Below are 19339 nucleotides of genomic sequence, written 5' to 3'. Positions count from 1 at the left end.
CTCAGACACTCAAGTACTCCTCATTTCTCAAAATGTATCGCTTGATACATGCTAAATGCCTCCTCAGCGGTGAAGATCAAAGGTAATGCCGACGGAATTCAGTGGCCAAGGTATCATAATAATTTGCTTGGGGCCTCTTCATGTTTTCAGTATTGGAATAGGGAATGCCGACGGGGCCTTTAAAACCGACGATCACCATCGTCCTAAATTAAAGCTAAATGGGACTCTAAAATCGTTTTACGGATCTCCGTATCCCATTGTAATCACGACAGGTATGCACTAATTCAGAATTCAGCATGGACCTTGGATTTACTCGTAACAATTCGCAATTTCGCTGAGCCGTTTAATTCCTTATTTTTTTTTTATCTATTTCTCCCTAGTTGAGGTCTTCAGGAGCCTAGGTAAATATATACATCATTGACACGTGTTGGGTAATCACTTTCGGAAGCTAAGAGCGCTTATTATCAGAAGACCTCGATATTTGCTCGACGCACACGTGGACTTTACTACCAACTAAAAATAAAAAAAAAATAAATAAAAAAGTTTCCAGGTTTTCAAATTTTTTTTTGCCATTTCTACATCAAAAATACACTCACAACATAGAATAATAAATAAACGATATATTATTTGAACGTTGATAACGATTGGTCCATAGGTATGGAGTCGGGGAAAATTTTTTTTTTGAGAATTTTGAATCGTGAGAGCATTTAGGTGCGGGTTGAGGAGTGCCTTGTGTAGATGTTAAGTACATCTCGTAAAAATTCCACCGAACTAGCGTCATTTTGACCGTCGGTATCAGTGGCGAATGCTTTGGATAATAGTTGGGCGGTATCTTGAATAGTAACCGCCCACTCGAGGAGTCCTGCCTCTTTTGTGGACTTTGATGTACGCCGGCACATTTCCCCACCCTTTTGCATGGAATAGAGGCCTCTGGCAACCAGGAGGGAGAGATAGGGCTGGCACAGGGACAGGCACAAGCACTGGCTACAAGTTAGCTCTCGCTTCAAACCGTTTCCAGTCACTGGCTTGGACACTCTTCGACTTCTCTCAATGACGTCAACACTTTACTGACTTTATCCATCCAATTTCATTGTACGGAAAATTCCATTTAATGAATCGGTGATATTATTGAGAGCAACGAGAGTGACGTGATAAACAATTCAACAATATTTGTGTAAATTGGTTTTTTTTTTTTAAATTCATGGAAAAAAGTCGATGGGTGATTGTTCGAGTGACAGGGCAGCCGTTTGTATGGTTCAAGTGTTAATGAAATAGTGATAATTCGTGTCAAAATAATTGATAGTGAAAGATATGAAGAGAGTGCGCCGATTTATGGTATGTGCTCACTGAGAAGACTCACCGGTTTACTTCTAGGTAAACATGGAAAAAAAGGTGGGTTGTACAGTTTGAAGGTACAATCCATGCTAGATAAAATACATTGTCTATAGTTGAGTAAGAACATTTAACTGTTTTGAGCGACGGCAAATAATTGCTGGAAAAATTCTATATGACACTTGTGAATGGTGAAAATCATCGTGCAAGCCCGGAAATCGGAGTTAGTATGTGCACAACGGAGATGACCGAGGGCTTCACAATGTCACCATCAACAGCCTCCTCGAGTGGTACCAATTCTGGTTGCATTGGATCACCCAGCAGCCGTCTGGTATCATCAAGAAGTTCACTGGGTAGAGCTAGAGAGGCACGTGATGAAGAGGACGATGATGAAATATCAGTGGGTTGTCCAAGTCCACTGCCCCTGGTTGTTGGTGCAACACCACAAGATGAGGAGGATGAGAGACTGAGCTCATCAAGGGAAGAATACAGCGAAAGACTGAGTCCAAGGAGTTACATTGATGATGATGAGAGGTATTCCAGGGATGGTGAGTACAATATCAGTAGAAGAAGAAGTAGAACAACGAGTAGAAGTGAAGTAACCAGTCTCGGTGCTAGAGAGACTGAGGAGGGAGATGACGAGGAGAGATCAGGCAATGGTGGTGATGATTACTTCAAGCCATTGAAGAGACTGAAAATGGTGCCGATACAACAATCCGATGAAGAGGATGAACGGGATCGTGAAGCTAGTGAGCGTGGAGTCAAGTCATTTAGCATCATTGACATTCTGTCACACCGGCCGAAAGCTAAAATAGTCAGGCCATGGGACACAGTTGAATCTAATCATCATCACAGACATTTACCCCAGCATCTCCATCACACTTCACCTCATTCCACACCTAGGGATTTATCCCTGATGGGTATGTCACTGGCTTCAATGTCAGGCTCAATGAGCGAACCACCACTGAGCAGCTCCTCATCATCCGGAAGAAGTTCTGTATCAGACTCTGGTAGTCCTGATCCCCTGGCGCATCATCACCATCATCATTCCCTTCACCATGGATTACATCCCGGACTCCATCATCCAGCGATGCAACAGCACTTCAAAAGAAAGTCCAGCCAACAACAGCATGGCAATCATGTGGGACACAATGGTAAAAGAAGTACTGGTCAGGGTAGTCCACTGGATGCACTTTTCCAAATGACGAGCAAGACATTCGATGCTGGTGAACACAGTCAAGGTGAGACACACGCTTTTCCAATTTTTCAATATCCAATTTCCAATAGCCTTGTATAATATTTTTGCATTCAAATCGGCAGCTAAAAATCGACACTAAATAATAAACCACCAAGCAATAATTTTCAACTCGTTGCAATAATATCGTAAGCGTTAAACAGCGCTTGTCTTTTCGAGGCATAATCCGCGTGCACTATGAAAACGCTAATTATCTGGCAATAATGGAAAATCATTGCGGAACCGTTGTCTCGCTGAATAGCTATAGAGATGATTGCCTGATACCAACTGTCATTCTATATTGAAAATATCGCTCTACGAGCTGCGAAATAAATTACGAGTGTATTTCGCTGTTATAGCTCATGTCATTGTTCATCACAAACTAAAGACCCCTTCGTTATCTTTAATTGTTAGCTATTATCTTTTTCCGTCTACATTGTGTAGAATAGGTCCTCTATACCGGCTTAAGTGAATATTTATGATAAAAGATTTTCTATTTTTCCTTTTTTTTTTTTCCAATTATACTCGGTCGATAATAGTGGGCCGTGAATACTCATCAAGACCCAACATATCTCAAGAGATGATTCTAAGTGATTCTAGCGTGTTTAGGGTAGATTACATCACTCATCTGTCCTCCCCGGATTACCGTAAATTGTCTCTGATCCAATTGACCGTCACAAAAACTAGAGAAAAAAAATGCTGAAAGTTTGAGGCTCGTAAACGCTCTTATCTGCAATGGGTTTGAAAATTTGTGCAAATTCAATTTGCCGTATTTGGTGAGGATTAAAAAGTGCCCAAGGTCTTTTAATGATGACCATAAAATTCCTCAGTACTAGATTGAAGAGTGTATATTTAGGATTTTGGAAGGAGCACTTGGAGGCTACGTAATCGACCATTGTTTATGACGGGTCTCGTAAAATCCATTTTATGACGGAGCCCTTCTTCAAACACTTTCAAGAAAATCTACAATTCCCTAAAATTTTTTCAATTTCATTACGCAACGAGTATGTATTCACCACAAGAGTGGTAATTTAAGGATTAGCTATTGAATATTTGAGTGTACAAGCCTGAAGAGATAAAGCTAGGTAGCCAGGGATATTCGAGTATCAGGTATAATTTTAGGCCTACCTATGTGACCAAGTAATTTATTACGTGTGGCTCGCTGTGCATATGTTCCCATTAGCATATAGCGTGCAATAATACGTCATTCCAAGTCCGTGTGCAGGTTTAATACGTGATCCTAGATGACGAAGAAAATCCCAACCCAGACTAATTTCAACAGCCAAAAAATAGATTTTCAAATACGCCAGACGATACTAGAACCTCTTCACGATACTCTCCCGCTGGGAGACACCGACGGCCATGGGAGACACCATCAGACACTCAGTCCCATCAATGCCATGTGTCCCTAACATTTCACTATTTCTGATGGAATATAAAGTCCAGAAGTTCACACGAAAGCTTGGATGTGCACCGTCGGCATTGGCTGTAACGAATATTGAATCGAATCGTTTGTAATATATTATTCAATACGTGTTCCATTATAGTTTGGTGAGATTCAAATTGGATTAGGTATTCTGAAGGGCCAGGAGAAGCTGTGGAAATGGCTTTGGGGTGGTTGATGCCAGGAGCAAAAAAATTCAGCTCCTCTGATCCTCTCCTCTGATCGTGGAGGAGCTCGACTCTCTTGCCCGGTATACGGTAGCCTCACGTTCTCGCAATTTACTTCTGATTATTATGCTCTCTATACTTACGCGGCATGATTCTTATACGCAGTGGATCTACATGGAGCACCATCTCCTTGGATCGATTTGTGGCCAATTCAATTTCACCCGATGAGCATCGATTTTGACGCCAGTGAATTCTTAAATTCTTCAAATTTATTATCTCCCTCTTAAAATGGAGCAAGATGACAACAGATGAAAACACTCGAGTCTCTGGCATCAGTGAATTGTCGAGATGGTGAGGCATATGGAGAGCTGTTTGGGTCAACATGTTGTGACAGTTCAAAAGACAAACAAAATACCACTCACCACCCGCTGTTTAAGTGAGCTGTATCTCTCTGTGTTGTATACAAATGGAGAAACCCAAACCACCGAGTAACGATTTTCATATAACAACTGCAATTAAACAAGCCGAGATAATTATTCGGTAGTCATGCATTGAACTGATGAAAAAAAATTGAGTGAAAAAGTGCGACATCCTATTGCGGCAAATAATTCTCAATTAGTCGTAAATCGTTGCTTGCTAAGTCGTATTCATGTCAGTGTGTTGGATGGGATGGATTTATATTGAATAGCAGAGGAAGATTTATGCGAGCAATCGGTCTGAGTTTGTCCTCGAATCGAATATCTCTCGGGATAGCCAGTAGTTAGAGGTTCTAGAGAAGCTGAGAAATCACTCCCGTGATACAAACTCGCCCCTTTCTCCTACTTCCCCTAGCTCGAGCAAAGATTTGAAAAAGGGGGGAAATGATGAGGGCGAGAGATTTTTGGTGGCATTATTGTGGCCACCCCCGAAGACGAATAAAAATAAATTCGATCCGGATTATTTTCAAATCGGTCTCCCGAGGAAAATTATCATATGTCAAGCGAATAGTGTACAAATATATACTCTCAGCACTTTGCGTTTGTAAAGACATCATGACTAACGTTTCATTGAGGGGATGAGAAATTCCATTCCGAAATGTTGCAGTGGCTAAATCAAATGGATTATTCAAGACTCATTATTAATGTGTACGACTCATTTGGTGGCTCCATTCGACCGGAAACATCAATCAAGCTGACTTGGTGTAGAGAGAAGGAAAGATCCAATTAAATGAATTGAATTTGACGTACGATTTTTTTTTTTAATCTGTAAACCTCTGGAATCGACATTATCGAATTTTTATTTCCCCCCTCGGAGGAGCATGAGAGTTGGAAAAAAAAAATGACCACAGGCTCGCTGCGTGCGTGTTTGCGGTAAGGGTATATTAGTAAGCAACTGTAGGCAGCCTATACGAAGACGCTGAGAATAGAGCCATAAACCTTTACGACTCAGTTTCGCTATTGTTTCGTTTAGAATTCGAAACTTCCGTTGGAAAGAGCGGCTATCTGTCCTGCATGCACTTTTCTTTTATCTCATTTTTTAAGGTTTTTCGAAGAGACGAAAGTGATGGGGGTAAGAGCAGATGAAGGAGAAAAGAAAGATGGCAAATGACATTATATAGCCGAAGAGTTGAAAGGAAAAATGGTTGGAGAATGATAAAAATACAATTGTAAGTAAATTTCATTTGGTGGGCTCACCAAAGAAATACGAAAAAAAAGGGGGAGGGGAGAGATGTAAAAAAAAATGAAGGGGAGGCCGACCACTTTTCACATGCAAATCAAATGGGATAGGGATCGCGTCGGAGAGCTCACTGTTGTGCTTTATTATGGTGCTAATTGCCGGCTACGGGGAGAAAACACTGGATATGACTGTATGGGTATAGCCAGTAAAGAAATACATTGCTGAGAGGTGCTAACCAAAACAAGAAGGGACATCTAATCCCCTCTTGGCCTATTCTTAATTGTTAATGCGGTATTTTTCTCCGATAGACATGGCTTTCGTTGTTTATACTTTTATTGTTATTTTAATAGACATTACACGCGTGCTAATGCGCCCACACACATGGCGATAGTCAGGGATTTTCACACTGAGAGAAATATTCAATAAAAATTACGTGTATTTTTCGTAATTCTGGAGCGAAATGTGATTGTCGGAAATTTTACGGAACTGTCACGTAATTTTTATCTAAAGTCACGGAATTTCTTCGCGGCGTTCCGTAATTTTTATCTGAATTATCAGTGAAAAATAACAATACCGTCACTTAAATTTTTCAAATCAACTCCGTAATCGGTAAGTGAACTGAAAGTTCCGTAATTTTTACTAAATATTTATCTCCCTGCAGGGCAGACCACACAAGTAAAAAGAGTTTAATCCATTTGTTGGTAATTAATTTAGTGTAAAATTAATTAATTAATTTGGTGTAAAACGTAAAAATTATTTTTTATTCTAATAAAATTGTGAGTAACGCGGAAAATAATGTAATGGCATTTAAACAAGTAGGTAACACGTCAAAATACCGAGTCGAAGGTGACCCGAAGACGGTGAAAATCTAGTCTCAGACCTTGTCATTATGAACAACACACTTACAAATATAAATTTACTGGCATCTTTATGTATAGTTATCATTTGCTAGTGTTACTCTACTTCACGAGCTGCTATTTGCTACGAAAATGGAGTTAGACTCTTTGAAATAAATAATGAGGAGCATTGAGCGACTCTCCCACGGGTTATAAGTTCGATCCTACACTACTTATCTTAACCCTATACATTAGACGTGTATAAACGCTCAGCTGTGAAATAATACAGAAAATGGCTTCATTTCGCCATTCGTTTATTGGCTTTTTACAGTCAATAACTGGATACTATTCCACTTTCCTCATTTTAATCAGACTACTAAAAATCATTAATTACCGTGAATGTAATTATTAAGCAATATGCGTAATCGTGATTCTGTGAAGTCAACAGTAATGAGCCACACGTCGATTAGCAAATGTAATTGTCCAATTAGTCTGTAGGGATGTTGGTAATGGTGAGGCGAGAGGGCATTTTTGATTTTGCGATATTTAATTGAGCCAGGGAGATGAAGGATGGAATGCCGATGGTTTTGAGGTGCAGGCAGAAGGTAGAAGAGGCTATGACCACCCGTGCCAATCCTATACCGCTTAACTCACATCGTTAACACAAGCCCTTGATCACCAAACTTCTCAATCTTAACAATTAATATTTCCACCTATTAATTTATTTATTGATTTTTGGCTATTACCAAGTTGCCACACGGAGAGAAATATTTAGTAAAAATTACGGAACTTTTAGTTCACTTACCGATTACGGAGTTGATTCGAAAAATTTAAGTTACGGTATCGTTATTGTTCACCGATAATTCAGATAAAAATTACGGAATACCGCGGAAAAATTCCGTGACTTTAGTTAAAAATTACGTGACAGTTCCGTAAAATTTCTGACAACCACATTTCGCTCCAGAATTACGAAAAATACACGTAATTTTTATTGAATATTTCTCTCAGTGGAGGAAAGTGGAATAATTAAATAGTTTGATTGTTATCGGTGGAAAACGCTGTTAATAATTATAAAATTGAAATTGAAATTGATGCATCGAGCAGAGGGGTACATGAACGTATATTAAGGGGGTTAACGAGAGCCGGGATCATGGTTCGCATTATCTTAACGAGAGATATCGAGCCGGAATGAAAATCTACGGGGATGAGGTGGAGAGGAGTGCATCGTATTTCACCCCCATTCGTGCAGTTGTCGGGGAATATAGTTGGTAGGAAGACGAGGCAGAGGGGTTCAAACAACTCGATAATAGCTGGAAAACCATAGCCAGTAGTAGGAGAAAGATACGAAAAGGCCATGGCACACACGATCCTCATTACCGAGCGTCTGTATGAGCCTCTATAAAGTCGATCGTTACCGCAAACTCTAGCCAGCGTTTCGATATTAATTTTCAAATGATGTGTACCATCTTCCAATGGTGGTATTGGGGTTGCATTGTGTATACTCTGTGTATATGTATACCACAAATTCTCAAATAATCGATTTAGCGCGAAGCTCAGTTTACGATTTCGTTCATAAATTCGCGGTTCTTTTCACTGTTCATTTAACATTAATGCAATGGGGTATATAGTTGGCTATTAATCCTGACGTTCAACTGGAAATGGCGTAGGTGAGAGAGAGGATCGGGGAGAAAAACTTCCGGCTTCGTTAGTGGCCGACATATAAAGTCGTGTGGCATGACTCTCGACAGGTTTTACCTATATCGATCGAGTGTAGATGCATAGAGTTGTGAAAATGAGCTTGTACACAGAGGCGTATAGAGGCGTAAGTACGCGACATGGTGCATTGCCCCCTTGGTGTAGAATTGGTGTAGAATTGGTGGAGAATTGGTGTAGAATTGGTGTAGAATCGGCTGAAGAGCGTGCCACGCCAAATCGCACGGAAAATGGGAAAGCCAGAGAGGTGACAAATGGTGAGCCTTGCCACTCAGCTATTTTCCACTGTGGAGTGGGATATTGCAGAGTCTATAGACCAGGGGAGGAGCTAACATAAACTTTTGCCCGACGGCTAAAGTTTAGATGAACCAAGTTGACACTGTGTATCACACCACCGCTAAAGAAAAAAAAAATCGCGCCTTTCTTGCGTACAGTCATCCATTATGTTCGATCCAACATCAAAAGAAAAATGAAAGAAAAGTAATAAAGTATAATGGCAAGGTATTCAACGTCAACGTTGCGACAAATGTATCGGCATAGTTGGGATTTTATCTACTGGAGTTGACACCATCAGCGCACTCATAAATCGGCCCATTTATTTTACGCCCACGCTTCGCACTTTTGTTTCTCCCTTCTTCATTATTCTCTTATTTTCAATCACTTTTTATTTTCCCTGTGATGACAGAGTATTAACTGGTACAGAGTCATTATTATTGTCCGGAAAGTTCTATTGTTCGTGTATGGCCAACTCGGGTGAGTTTACCGAGATTATTACTTGCCAGACGATAAAATGGAAAATTGGTCAAGACTCCGAGAATAATTAAACGATGTTATTCAATTATTTTTTTTTTTTTTAGCTCATTCATTCATTCGGAAATCGGCTATTCACTCTGTTTTCAAACTACTTCCGTAACAAATTGGATACACGCCCCACGATTAATGCGCAGCCTCTTTGGTCGGGGCAAAAATTTCACCAATTTATGTTGTGATGTTGTGTGTGAAGAGTGAGGGGTTGGAGATGTTGTTACAGCATGGGGATTTGAGCGAGGGTAAGCCTCCCTCTGATGTGGGGAAAAGTGACAATGATAGGCTTAGATAATTGCATGAATGATCAATTCAGTTTACAATCGATTAACTTTTTCATTCCCCAGATTTTCCTAGCACTGTTTTTCTCCCGGAAATTACACTTTTGTTGCTAAATAAAACGTTCAAATGTTTAACATGTCATCGTGATAATTTAGCGAGCGATGATGAGGAACTTGTGTCCCATCATCTCGAGTGGGAGGAGCTCTGGCTTTTAATCATGGAGATAGATGCCACTGGTCGGTGCCTTTTGAACGTTCCCTTATCTAACGTCTGGTTTTTCGGCTTCGAATTCATTCAAAAGTATCTCTCAAGATTCAAAATCGACCCCCAATATACAGCTCCGAATTATAAAATAAAAAAATAAAAACTGAAAACACCTCCAAGGAGATTAAATGGCCGTACGTAAACATGCGTGACCACTACCACTTCAACTAAAATTCCAAGCCCAAATGGAATTAAGCTGTTTACAACATTCCCAACCTCACAAGGGATTTGTGTCACCTCGAAAATTCACTCCTCTCCCCTGGTAGCAGTTGACAAAATAAGAATCCCCACTGAAACAAAAAAAAAAATAAATAAATAAGAATAATGAAATCATCGCCCTTTGGGTGTTAAGACCACCTGCAAAAACGATTCATCAAAAATTTCGATCAGACACGCATTTTAACGCCTCCGGGGTGTCCACTCTCGTGGAAATTGACACCTGCCATTGGTGCTAATCGAGCGCAGTAGCTTTGTCCGCGCATTCCAATCAAATCGAATGGAAAAACTACAAGGATCTGCACGGAGAGAAATATTTAGTAAAAATTACGGAACTTTCAGTTCACTTACCGATTACGGAGTTGATTCGACAAATTTAAGTGACGGTATTGTTATTTTTCACTGACAATTCCGATAAAAATTACGGAACACCGCGGAATAATTCCGTGACTTTAGATAAAAATTACGTGACAGTTCCGTAAAATTACCGACAACCACATTTCGCTCCAGAATTACGGAAAATACACGTAATTTTTATTGAATATTTCTCTCAGTGTGTCGATATCCGGCACCCTCTTCTCAATTCACCAGGGTAGTAACCCATTTAAAATACTTCCGCACGTCGAAACAATATGATGTAACTATGATGATACAACTGTTTGCCTTAGCTATTTTACCACGCTCTTATCGCCAGCTTTACATATTAACCTATAAACACTCCGACACAATCAAACCATTAAAGTATACAAGAATCACTTTGAAATAACAACAGCGATAAATTGTTCGATAAATAAAATATAAATATTTTATTTGCGTGATGGTTCCAGTACACAGACATACACCACTTCCACCACTTCCACCACTTCCACCACTTCTTCCCCCAAAATGAACTCCGGTGTCCGCTAGATATTACGAAATAAAAATTGAGTATTTTAATAAATTGGAGATGATAATTAAGCCGGTCATGAATTAACAAAAATGAAGAGAATATGCCATCGCTAATTAGAGTAAGTCTCTTGTGCAGCGTGTTTTGCGTCGTTTAATGTCTCGCCACGACGGAGGGAGACAAAAATAAAAGGGAAGAAAGGCTCCTTGTGACAAAACAAGAGGGGGTAAAAAGAGACAAGCGAGGAAAAAAGGAGAATAGCTTAGGAAAAGATGATGAGGTTGAAATCCAGAGAGCTGACATGAAAAGGAGTCCATTTGTTTTATACGCTGAAACATCGTTGTCAAAGAGGTACAACCGGACGTCTACATCAAAGCAAGTAAAACATTAAGTGTGCAGTGACAAAATCCCTTGTATCGGTGCGTGTTGAAATACAAATTAAGTGGATCGTAGGATTGGCCATTAAGAAGCTGCTTTACGGGCGAGAAAAGAGAAATTCTATTAGTCCGTGTCCCTAATTTTCTACTCACCATTCTACTTCCTATCTTTTTCACAGATCTATGGAAATATATTTTGGGGGAGTTGAAGCCAGAAAATAAGGGCGTGAAGAACAGGTGTTAGGTATTGTTCGAATCCTCGGTAGTCATCAATTTTCCGGGTGAAACTACTGTTTCAGATAATTAATACGTTACCTTGGAGGTACTTTTTCCTGTTTCTCTACAAATTTTCATATTAAGGCATAGAAGTGGTGGGAATCAACGATTAATCATCTCCGTGACTGTCTGAGGGTTTGGTGTAATATATAGGATTTATCAGTCATGTCTTGTAACCCTCATTTCCTGTTAAAAATAAATAAATGGTATATAGGTGTCTTGGATTACTCACGAGTTCCTGAAAGTTGTTTGACATCATGGCGTGCGACGGAATGTATGAGGTGACAAGGAGAATCAGTCGATCCTCCCAGGAATTGTGTGGCGCCTACTGTGATGAAGAAAAAAAAAAAGAAGCCAACAAGAAAGAAAATATTCAGTGGCTTTCAATTGCACTAGTGATGACATTGTGACTAATGACTCTGGGACTTGGAGGATACGCGTTGTCACTCGTCACTTGTTGGCTTTCCAAAGAATTTTATATATCTGCTGCAGCTCCATTTTTTCTTCACCAACTTACTCCTTACTACCAAATATTTTCATCCAGTTATTTTGAGCATCTCCAACAGATGCGAATTTATGGGATGCTCTTCTTTTATTGGTCAAATGATAGAAATAGCTGGATAGCTTTGAGGAATTTAATTGAGGTATCCGGTTGCATGAGGCATCAGTTATTGATGATAGGGATAAAAATTAAAGGGAAATTTTGAGGTAGGGGTTGGAAGGCTGGAAGGCGTCAGGTGCTGTCTATCCCAAATGGAAGCTTCGAGTTGAGTCATTTGGAAAATTCGGTTACGTCTAATGTAGAGGTGTTACCGGACCACCCATTGGGCGTTGGGTACCTTTAGTCACTTTTTCATAAAGGTCTAATATCCCTTTTGGTCTTTGTTGGTTGTATAAATGTGTCTTTGTCTTAAACAGCAATAACCCTCGTACCAGGTGGCACACGGCACTCGTCCTCTCACCCAACACCCCGGGAAGTCTTAATGAAGACGAATCTCACCTCGAAAAATGACCACCAAATTCACTTCCTGGCAATTCAATTTAAACACAGAGCGATAAGAATCCCCAATGTTTGTCTCTGTCAGGATGTAAGAGATTTTGGAAGGATTTAGGTGTAGAGAATAAATTTACAAAAATGAGCATTCGTCGGGGGATTTATTTTATTTTATTCACTGGTGATTGATATCACCGTGCTCCTCCTCATCTTAATTTTTCTGACTTTCCTGAATTGATGGGCACATTGTTCACCCGTCGACCTCATTGATATTTTCTTATCACAAACCAATCTGATATTCTACGAGAATTGCAGTGTATAGGTCTGACATCAATAGCCACAGCACGAACATTATCACAATGGGTTATTTGAAGAGCAGACAGTCCGAAGACGTCAGAGCACTCCTCCTAGCTGTGCACATTGCCAGGTTATGGAAGAAAAAAATATCGATCAAACCAAAAGCCGTCTCTACATCAGAGAAAAGATGTCTCAACAATTGCCAACTGACTCTCTCCCACCTGACACCAAAATTCCCTCCAACCAATTATTGATTTCAGCAACAATACATAGGTAAATACTGAAGAAAGAGACAACGGTGTGAAACCACCATGAAGACACAATCGTGAAGCGAAAATCAAGACGATAAATCTCTGACGTGCTATGCCCGCAGGGCTAAACGACTAAATAAGTGTTCCAATTTCAAAATTACCCGCTAAACGATTTGTGGCTCGGCAGAAAATATATCGTTGACATGTGGCCAAAGGTCCCCACTGCGCGGCCAGCCTCGGGGTTGGGTATCATTGGATAGGGAGATGGAAGAGGAAGAGAGATAGGAGGGGAAGAAAGAAGAAGTGAAAAGCAAGTTGGGGGAAGGAATTGGCTCCTGGGGAACGCCACCAACAAGAAATGTATCTGCCATCTTTCTTTTACATTGGAGAGTCAACCGAGTGTGGAGACAAATGGTTGTCTTCTCTACCTTGTGCGACCTTCGTCGGATGAGACTCCTGGTTGAAATTGCCTCATGAAGCTGCCCAATTCAACCGTGTCACTTTTCACTCGCCAGAGTGTTCACTAATCTTCCGGGTGTTCCACCTCAAAACTAATGATAGGCCTCAAAAAAAAAATTCCCCATTCCTTTCCCATTTTTTGTTTTTACTTCCGAATGGAAGCTTTGTATTCCGCCATATTCAAGTTCCCCATTTTTTGGTTTATAACAACTGTACACTGAGAGAAATATTCAATAAAAATTACGTGTTTTTTTTCGTAATTCTGGAGCGAAATGTGGTTGTCGGAAATTTTACGGAACTGTCACGTAATTTTTATCTAAAGTCATGGAATTTTTTCGCGGTGTTCCGTAATTTTTATCTGAATTATCGAAAAATAACGATACCGTTACTGAAATTTTTTGAATCAACTCCGTAATCGGTAAGTGAACTGAAAGTTCCGTAATTTTTACTAAATATTTCTCTCCGTGTAGCGTAAAATATAGCGTAAAAAACCCGATTATGCGGTTTTTTGATCGTTTGAGTATCAAAAAATTTGATAATTATTTTTCAATTTTCAGAAAATCCATTCGGAAGCTTGTCGCTGATTTTTTTTATTGCCCACTGGTTTTTCCTACTTTCGACATCACGAGCGTTCACGTACGCATAAATTTATCCATACGGTGTTTTTACGCTTCAGTGAAAGGTACAACGTTGAAAGAAAAGTTGGCCATTAGATTGAAACGTAATCAGATAATTAAGTTCATTGTTTCATTGAAGTGGAAACAATGATAATTTCAGTCATAGGTTATAAATATCTATCTATACACGATTTCGCTCGATTCGCACTGTCAAGCACGCAGTGAAAGAGAATTTTTAAGGATACGAAAATGAGCTAACGAGAACCCGTTAGCAAATCGTTTCTATAAAAGGGCGTACGTATACATGCATTTAAGTTGTCTCGTTCTTTTTGTCGTGAAATCAGCGTTGCGTTACGAATTGCCTGTGAGTAATTCGACTGAAACGAAAATGGCGCTCACGTTGAATTGTAATTGAATAGTTGAAATTTGTCTTCCTACATGGATAAAAAAAAAAAAAAAAATAGAAAATTAATGTACAGTTAGAGTGGTGCCAGTGAGGGGGATAAATTCTATAGAATTTGTTATACTTCATCATAAATCTTAATAACCACTTTGCTATCCACACTCTTAATTGAATAATTAAAATTTCTCTCAATTTTACGGAGGTATGGAGATTTCAGGTGATTGAGGGAAAATCCCTCAAATGAAACAACAGATTAAATAGTAAAGTGATAAAGGTAGCACCAAGTACAAATCAGTGAGGAAACTTGTGTGCCATAGCACGATACTGGCGGCAGATTCATAAACATCAAACGAATTAAATCTCCACGGAGACTCTGACCGCAGAAACTAATATCTCAGCAGCTCTGCGAACATCACTACATCTCTCTTCATCCCACGGTTGATAGCGTATGATTTTTTCCCTCATCGTTTGGCCAGAAAGCGAGAGAGAGAGAGAGAGAGAGTCAGCCATAAGCGAATACAGGCAATGATCTTGCTTATCCCAGCATCCCTGTAGCGTATATACTCCTCTACCTGCTAATAGTTGCGCGGCAAAATGGAGGTTGATGCTAAAGAGAGAAGCTCACCCCAGCTTGTTCGATTACCCTTGGCTTTTATCGTCCAGGACAAAGCCACCAAAATTTTATAGCTCAACATCGATGACAGAATTCACTAAAAAAATTGGTCAGGTGCATTATGCAAGAGACTCTTTCTATTGAAAATCATAATAAACTTCAGTGACAAAGGGCCAATGTGATACACTCGGTTCTCAATCATTCGATAGTTTCGACGACGCTGTGCGGTCTCGAATGGTTATCCTCATAACCAGTCCCATTCAGAGACGTATCGTTAACTCAAAAAATCCATTGCTCTATGTTCAAAGAATTGAATTTCAAGTCGTGATTTATTCAATAGAAAAAATTTTAAAAATTGAGGAATTGAATTTGGTAGCAGTGGGTATTTGAAAAGAGAGGGATTTGGTGGATTTGCGATTGAATGGTACACTGAGAGAAATATTTAATAAAAATTACGTGTATTTTCCGTAATCCTGGAGCGAAATGTGGTTGTCGGAAATTTAACGGAACTGTCACGTAATTTTTATCTAAAGTCATGGAATTTTTCCGCCGTGTTCCGTAATTTTAATCTGATTATCGGTGAAAAATAACGATACCGTCACTTAAATTTTTCGAATCAACTCCGTAATCGGTAAGTGAACTGAAAGTTCCGTAATTTTTACTAAATATTTCTCTCCGTGTATGGGATGATTTTGCGACAATACTGGTAATGTATTATATGCTGGGAAAAAGGTGGATAAAATTTTTGGTAGTGAGTGTACACGCGGGTTGTGCAGGTGTGACCGATGGCGGCGGCCTTTGATCCAACAAACGACGCGGCTACTTTGTCCAAGAGCGCACCTCTCTTCGTTTAGTTATAAACATTTCTCTCTCCCATCCATTTTGGTTAAGCTCTACTGTCTCAAACCGATTATATTGCCCTGTATGCAACACCTCGACTGACGGAGAATAGTCAAGATCTCGGTTTTCCCAACCCATCATATTCCACCCAGCAACGTCGGAATCGCAGAATATACCTTGGAATTCAGCGGTGTTCATGTGACTTTAAGAGGGGAATTTTCCAGATGTATGATTTGTGGCTGGATTTTACACACTTCTCAAACATAAAACCGTTCAATGTAGGAAGCTAATAATTTTCGTCTTATCTGTTACAGAGCAAGCGAATCACCTCAACTTGTTTAACAATCGACAACAACCCAAGAAGAAACGCAAGAGTCGAACAGCCTTCACGAATCAGCAGATTTTCGAGCTAGAGAAACGATTTCTGTACCAGAAGTATTTGAGTCCAGCAGATAGAGATGAAATAGCTGCTCAGCTAGGTCTGAGCAATGCCCAAGTGATAACGTGGTTTCAAAACAGACGGGCCAAACTCAAGAGAGACATGGAGGAACTTAAAAAAGATGTCCAGACTGTCAATCCCATGATGGTTGCACAGCACCATAAAACATTCTTGGAGAATGTCCAGGATCTTGGAATATTGAAAAAAAGACCACTACCAAGTTCCATGGATGAAAAATCATAAAAATTATTGAAATAAAAAAAAACAAAGTGATGTTTAAAATTAATAGTGAGACACTAAAGTCTTAATTATGCCAGTAAAAACTAAATCAGGCGCGATGATTATCATATTGTGAATATAACAAAAATTAAACATGAAGTCTGGGCAGTCGGCTGCGCCGTTGCAGCGAGACATTCACATGTATAAAGTTTTTTTAAATGTGTATTATAGTGTAATTTATTAAAAATGGAGAATGCTATTCCACTGAGGAATTTCCCTTCTTCAAACCAATAATTAAATTATTAGTAATGGTACTGTAGAAAGCGTAAATTATATACCATAATATTGTTCACCTAAAAATGGTTTTTGGGGTATGAATCAAAATCCAGTGTATATATTCTGTAAATAAGCAATTGGAGATAATGCAAACAGTGAAAAAAAAAAAGTATTTCAATAGTCAGATTTTCTGATAATTATGTAACGTATAATGGAATTTATTCGTAATATACGATTTCATTGAAGAATTATAAAAGAATAGATGGGACACTGCGCAATATATCCTTATAATTGTCAGTTTCAATTAGATGCTTTTTTGTCAAGTCTTTTTGAATGAAAACATTATGAAACAAAAACCAAATGGACTTGCAACTTCATTTCCCCTGAGAAAACCATGAGAATAAAAAAAGTACGAGTTCAGAAAATGCGTACAACAATTCGGGCAAGTAATAACAATTGAGAAGAAATTCAATTGATTATTGAAAAAGCTTCAACCATTAATTATCAGCCATGTTTAACAGTTGAGGGGGGTTTTTGCGGTGGGGCGGGTTTATTGAAGGAAAAAAAAATCAACGTTTAAAAAAAAGGAGAAAATTCCGCAGTCGAACGACAGAGAAACACGCAAGGCGATTATTTTATCCTCGAAATAACGCTTATGATGTGTTACAGTGGTATGAAGAGAGCGAGAATTCCAGGAATTTCACGAGCTTTTGAAATGCCTTGGTGTGATCTTTTTCAGCAGTGTTGCAAATTCATTTGGAGCTTTACACAGCAGCAAAATATAACGCAACTAAATTGCATCTGGAAGATAGCATATTGGGGTAAATGTCTCGGCTGACATAACATAGGCCGGATGTTACTGATGGAAATTTCGTGAAACACGTCTTCCGCATTGCCGGAAACACAAATTACATTATTTCGAAATTTAAATGAAACGTGAAGGTGTGGAATACCATTACGTCTGTAATCGGTGAGAATTAATGAAATAACATATTGTTTCATCTGTCCTATCGTCGGGGAAAAGTATAAAGTGGAGTGTGTAAGCACAGCTTTTACCCTTCCTTCACTTCACGCCAGGAATATGTATACCCTTCCAGATTTTTCACAATTTGTTCCTCACTCCATTATTATCACTTAATACTACAGCGGAATACAAAGAAATACAATATATCAAGGGGATTATTTATTCCCTCCCTCGTCGCCGCGTTGGCGTCCCCAGAATTTTCTAACAAATTACTAAGTTTTATATTCCGAAGATTGCAGTGCAAGTTGTGCAATTCTTTAACCACCGATATAAATAATTATTCAAGAAAAAAAAGCCTCAAATTTTCCAACAACTCCAAAGTCTTTTTTCACTTTCTACACGAAATTCGCTAGCAGGCGTCACGTAACCTCTGATCGTCATCCTCCCAAAAAATCGCCGCAAAATACACCGACAGTTAACGAACCCCCAAATGATTAACCCTCTTAGAAATTACTCTGAGAAGGACCCTCGCAACTTGTGCCCAATAATTTCAATGCAAACCCCTAATTTATTCTGAAAAAAAAAAAAACTGACAAAATTTTCAAACGCTCATGAGCCTCCCCTCGCTTCGTCATCCACTGTAAAAAATATTACCTTCCATGAAGAATTAATTAATAAATTAATTAAAACTAAGCATATCATAGAAGATACATATCAAACGGTGAAAAATATATAGCGCACTAGACTCGATAATTACTTTATCTGGTGAGACGTTTGAGAATGGAGTATATCTACTTGTGTGTATCCTCGTGCGAAGTAAATGGACCAATATTAGTTTTTTTCACTCGTGACTACCAGAATGAAGGAATAAACACCGAGCCCTCTGGACATTGTTACATTTAATATTTTTATCCTTTTGTTCCAATCGCGTGCTGACGATTTTGTTTGGTATAAGTGCGACGGTAGTTCGTAGCCATCGCCAATATCGAGGTTCAGACACCATGTATGAAGCAGTAAGCAAGGTAGCCCATGCCGCCCTGTAATTCAGAGGCCGCTGCATCCAAATAAAGAATTCATAATGGCGACGATGATCACCACCAATTTTCTCAAAATATATTTCCATTCACCAATAACTCAACCAATTTGATAATTCTCTCATATCAGTCTCTCTCATATGCATATCACGAGACAATTCATTCAACATTGATTTTTCATTTTACCATAACAATAAATTACGTAATAATCATTGTTACACTGATAACACCAAAATCACCCAAAGTACTTGACCATTAACGACTCGTTGGTGAATATAACGATATATCGTTTTATCTTGCCAAAGATCCGCCACTTAACGGTTATAAACTATCACTTTGCATAACATCATTGGATATCGACACGCCTCCGTAATTCGGAATCATTTACCTGTTGACTGGTGTACATATACTGGTAGTGGATATGTATTTGTCTGACTACTCTCAAT

At 39.1% G+C, this 19339-nt stretch overlaps 1 protein-coding gene across 1 annotated transcript; it reads left to right on the top strand.

The window, feature by feature from the left end:
- The first annotated feature begins 976 nt into the window (after positions 1 to 976).
- LOC105266749 (vitellogenin-2) lies at positions 977 to 17199 on the top strand. The gene is made up of 2 exons (XM_011305143.1): positions 977 to 2573; positions 16276 to 17199. Exons 1-2 carry the CDS (start codon positions 1508 to 1510, stop codon positions 16641 to 16643), a joined length of 1434 nt encoding a protein of 477 aa, XP_011303445.1. The 5' UTR covers positions 977 to 1507; the 3' UTR covers positions 16644 to 17199.
- The last annotated feature ends 2140 nt before the right edge of the window (positions 17200 to 19339 follow it).

Source organism: Fopius arisanus, unplaced genomic scaffold (assembly GCF_000806365.1).
Source record: "Fopius arisanus strain USDA-PBARC FA_bdor unplaced genomic scaffold, ASM80636v1 scaffold00041, whole genome shotgun sequence".
NCBI lineage: Eukaryota > Metazoa > Arthropoda > Insecta > Hymenoptera > Braconidae > Fopius > Fopius arisanus.
The sequence above is the reverse complement of the archived record's forward strand: the minus strand, read 5'-3'. Positions and strand labels throughout refer to the sequence as shown.

Excerpts from the sequence above, each read along its gene's own strand:
- LOC105266749 (XM_011305143.1), top strand. The coding sequence starts at position 1,508 with ATGACACTTGTGAATGGTGAAAATCATCGTGCAAGCCCGGAAATCGGA. Across the intron at positions 2,574-16,275 it reads TGCTGGTGAACACAGTCAAG|AGCAAGCGAATCACCTCAAC; the intron begins GTGAGACACACG and ends TATCTGTTACAG.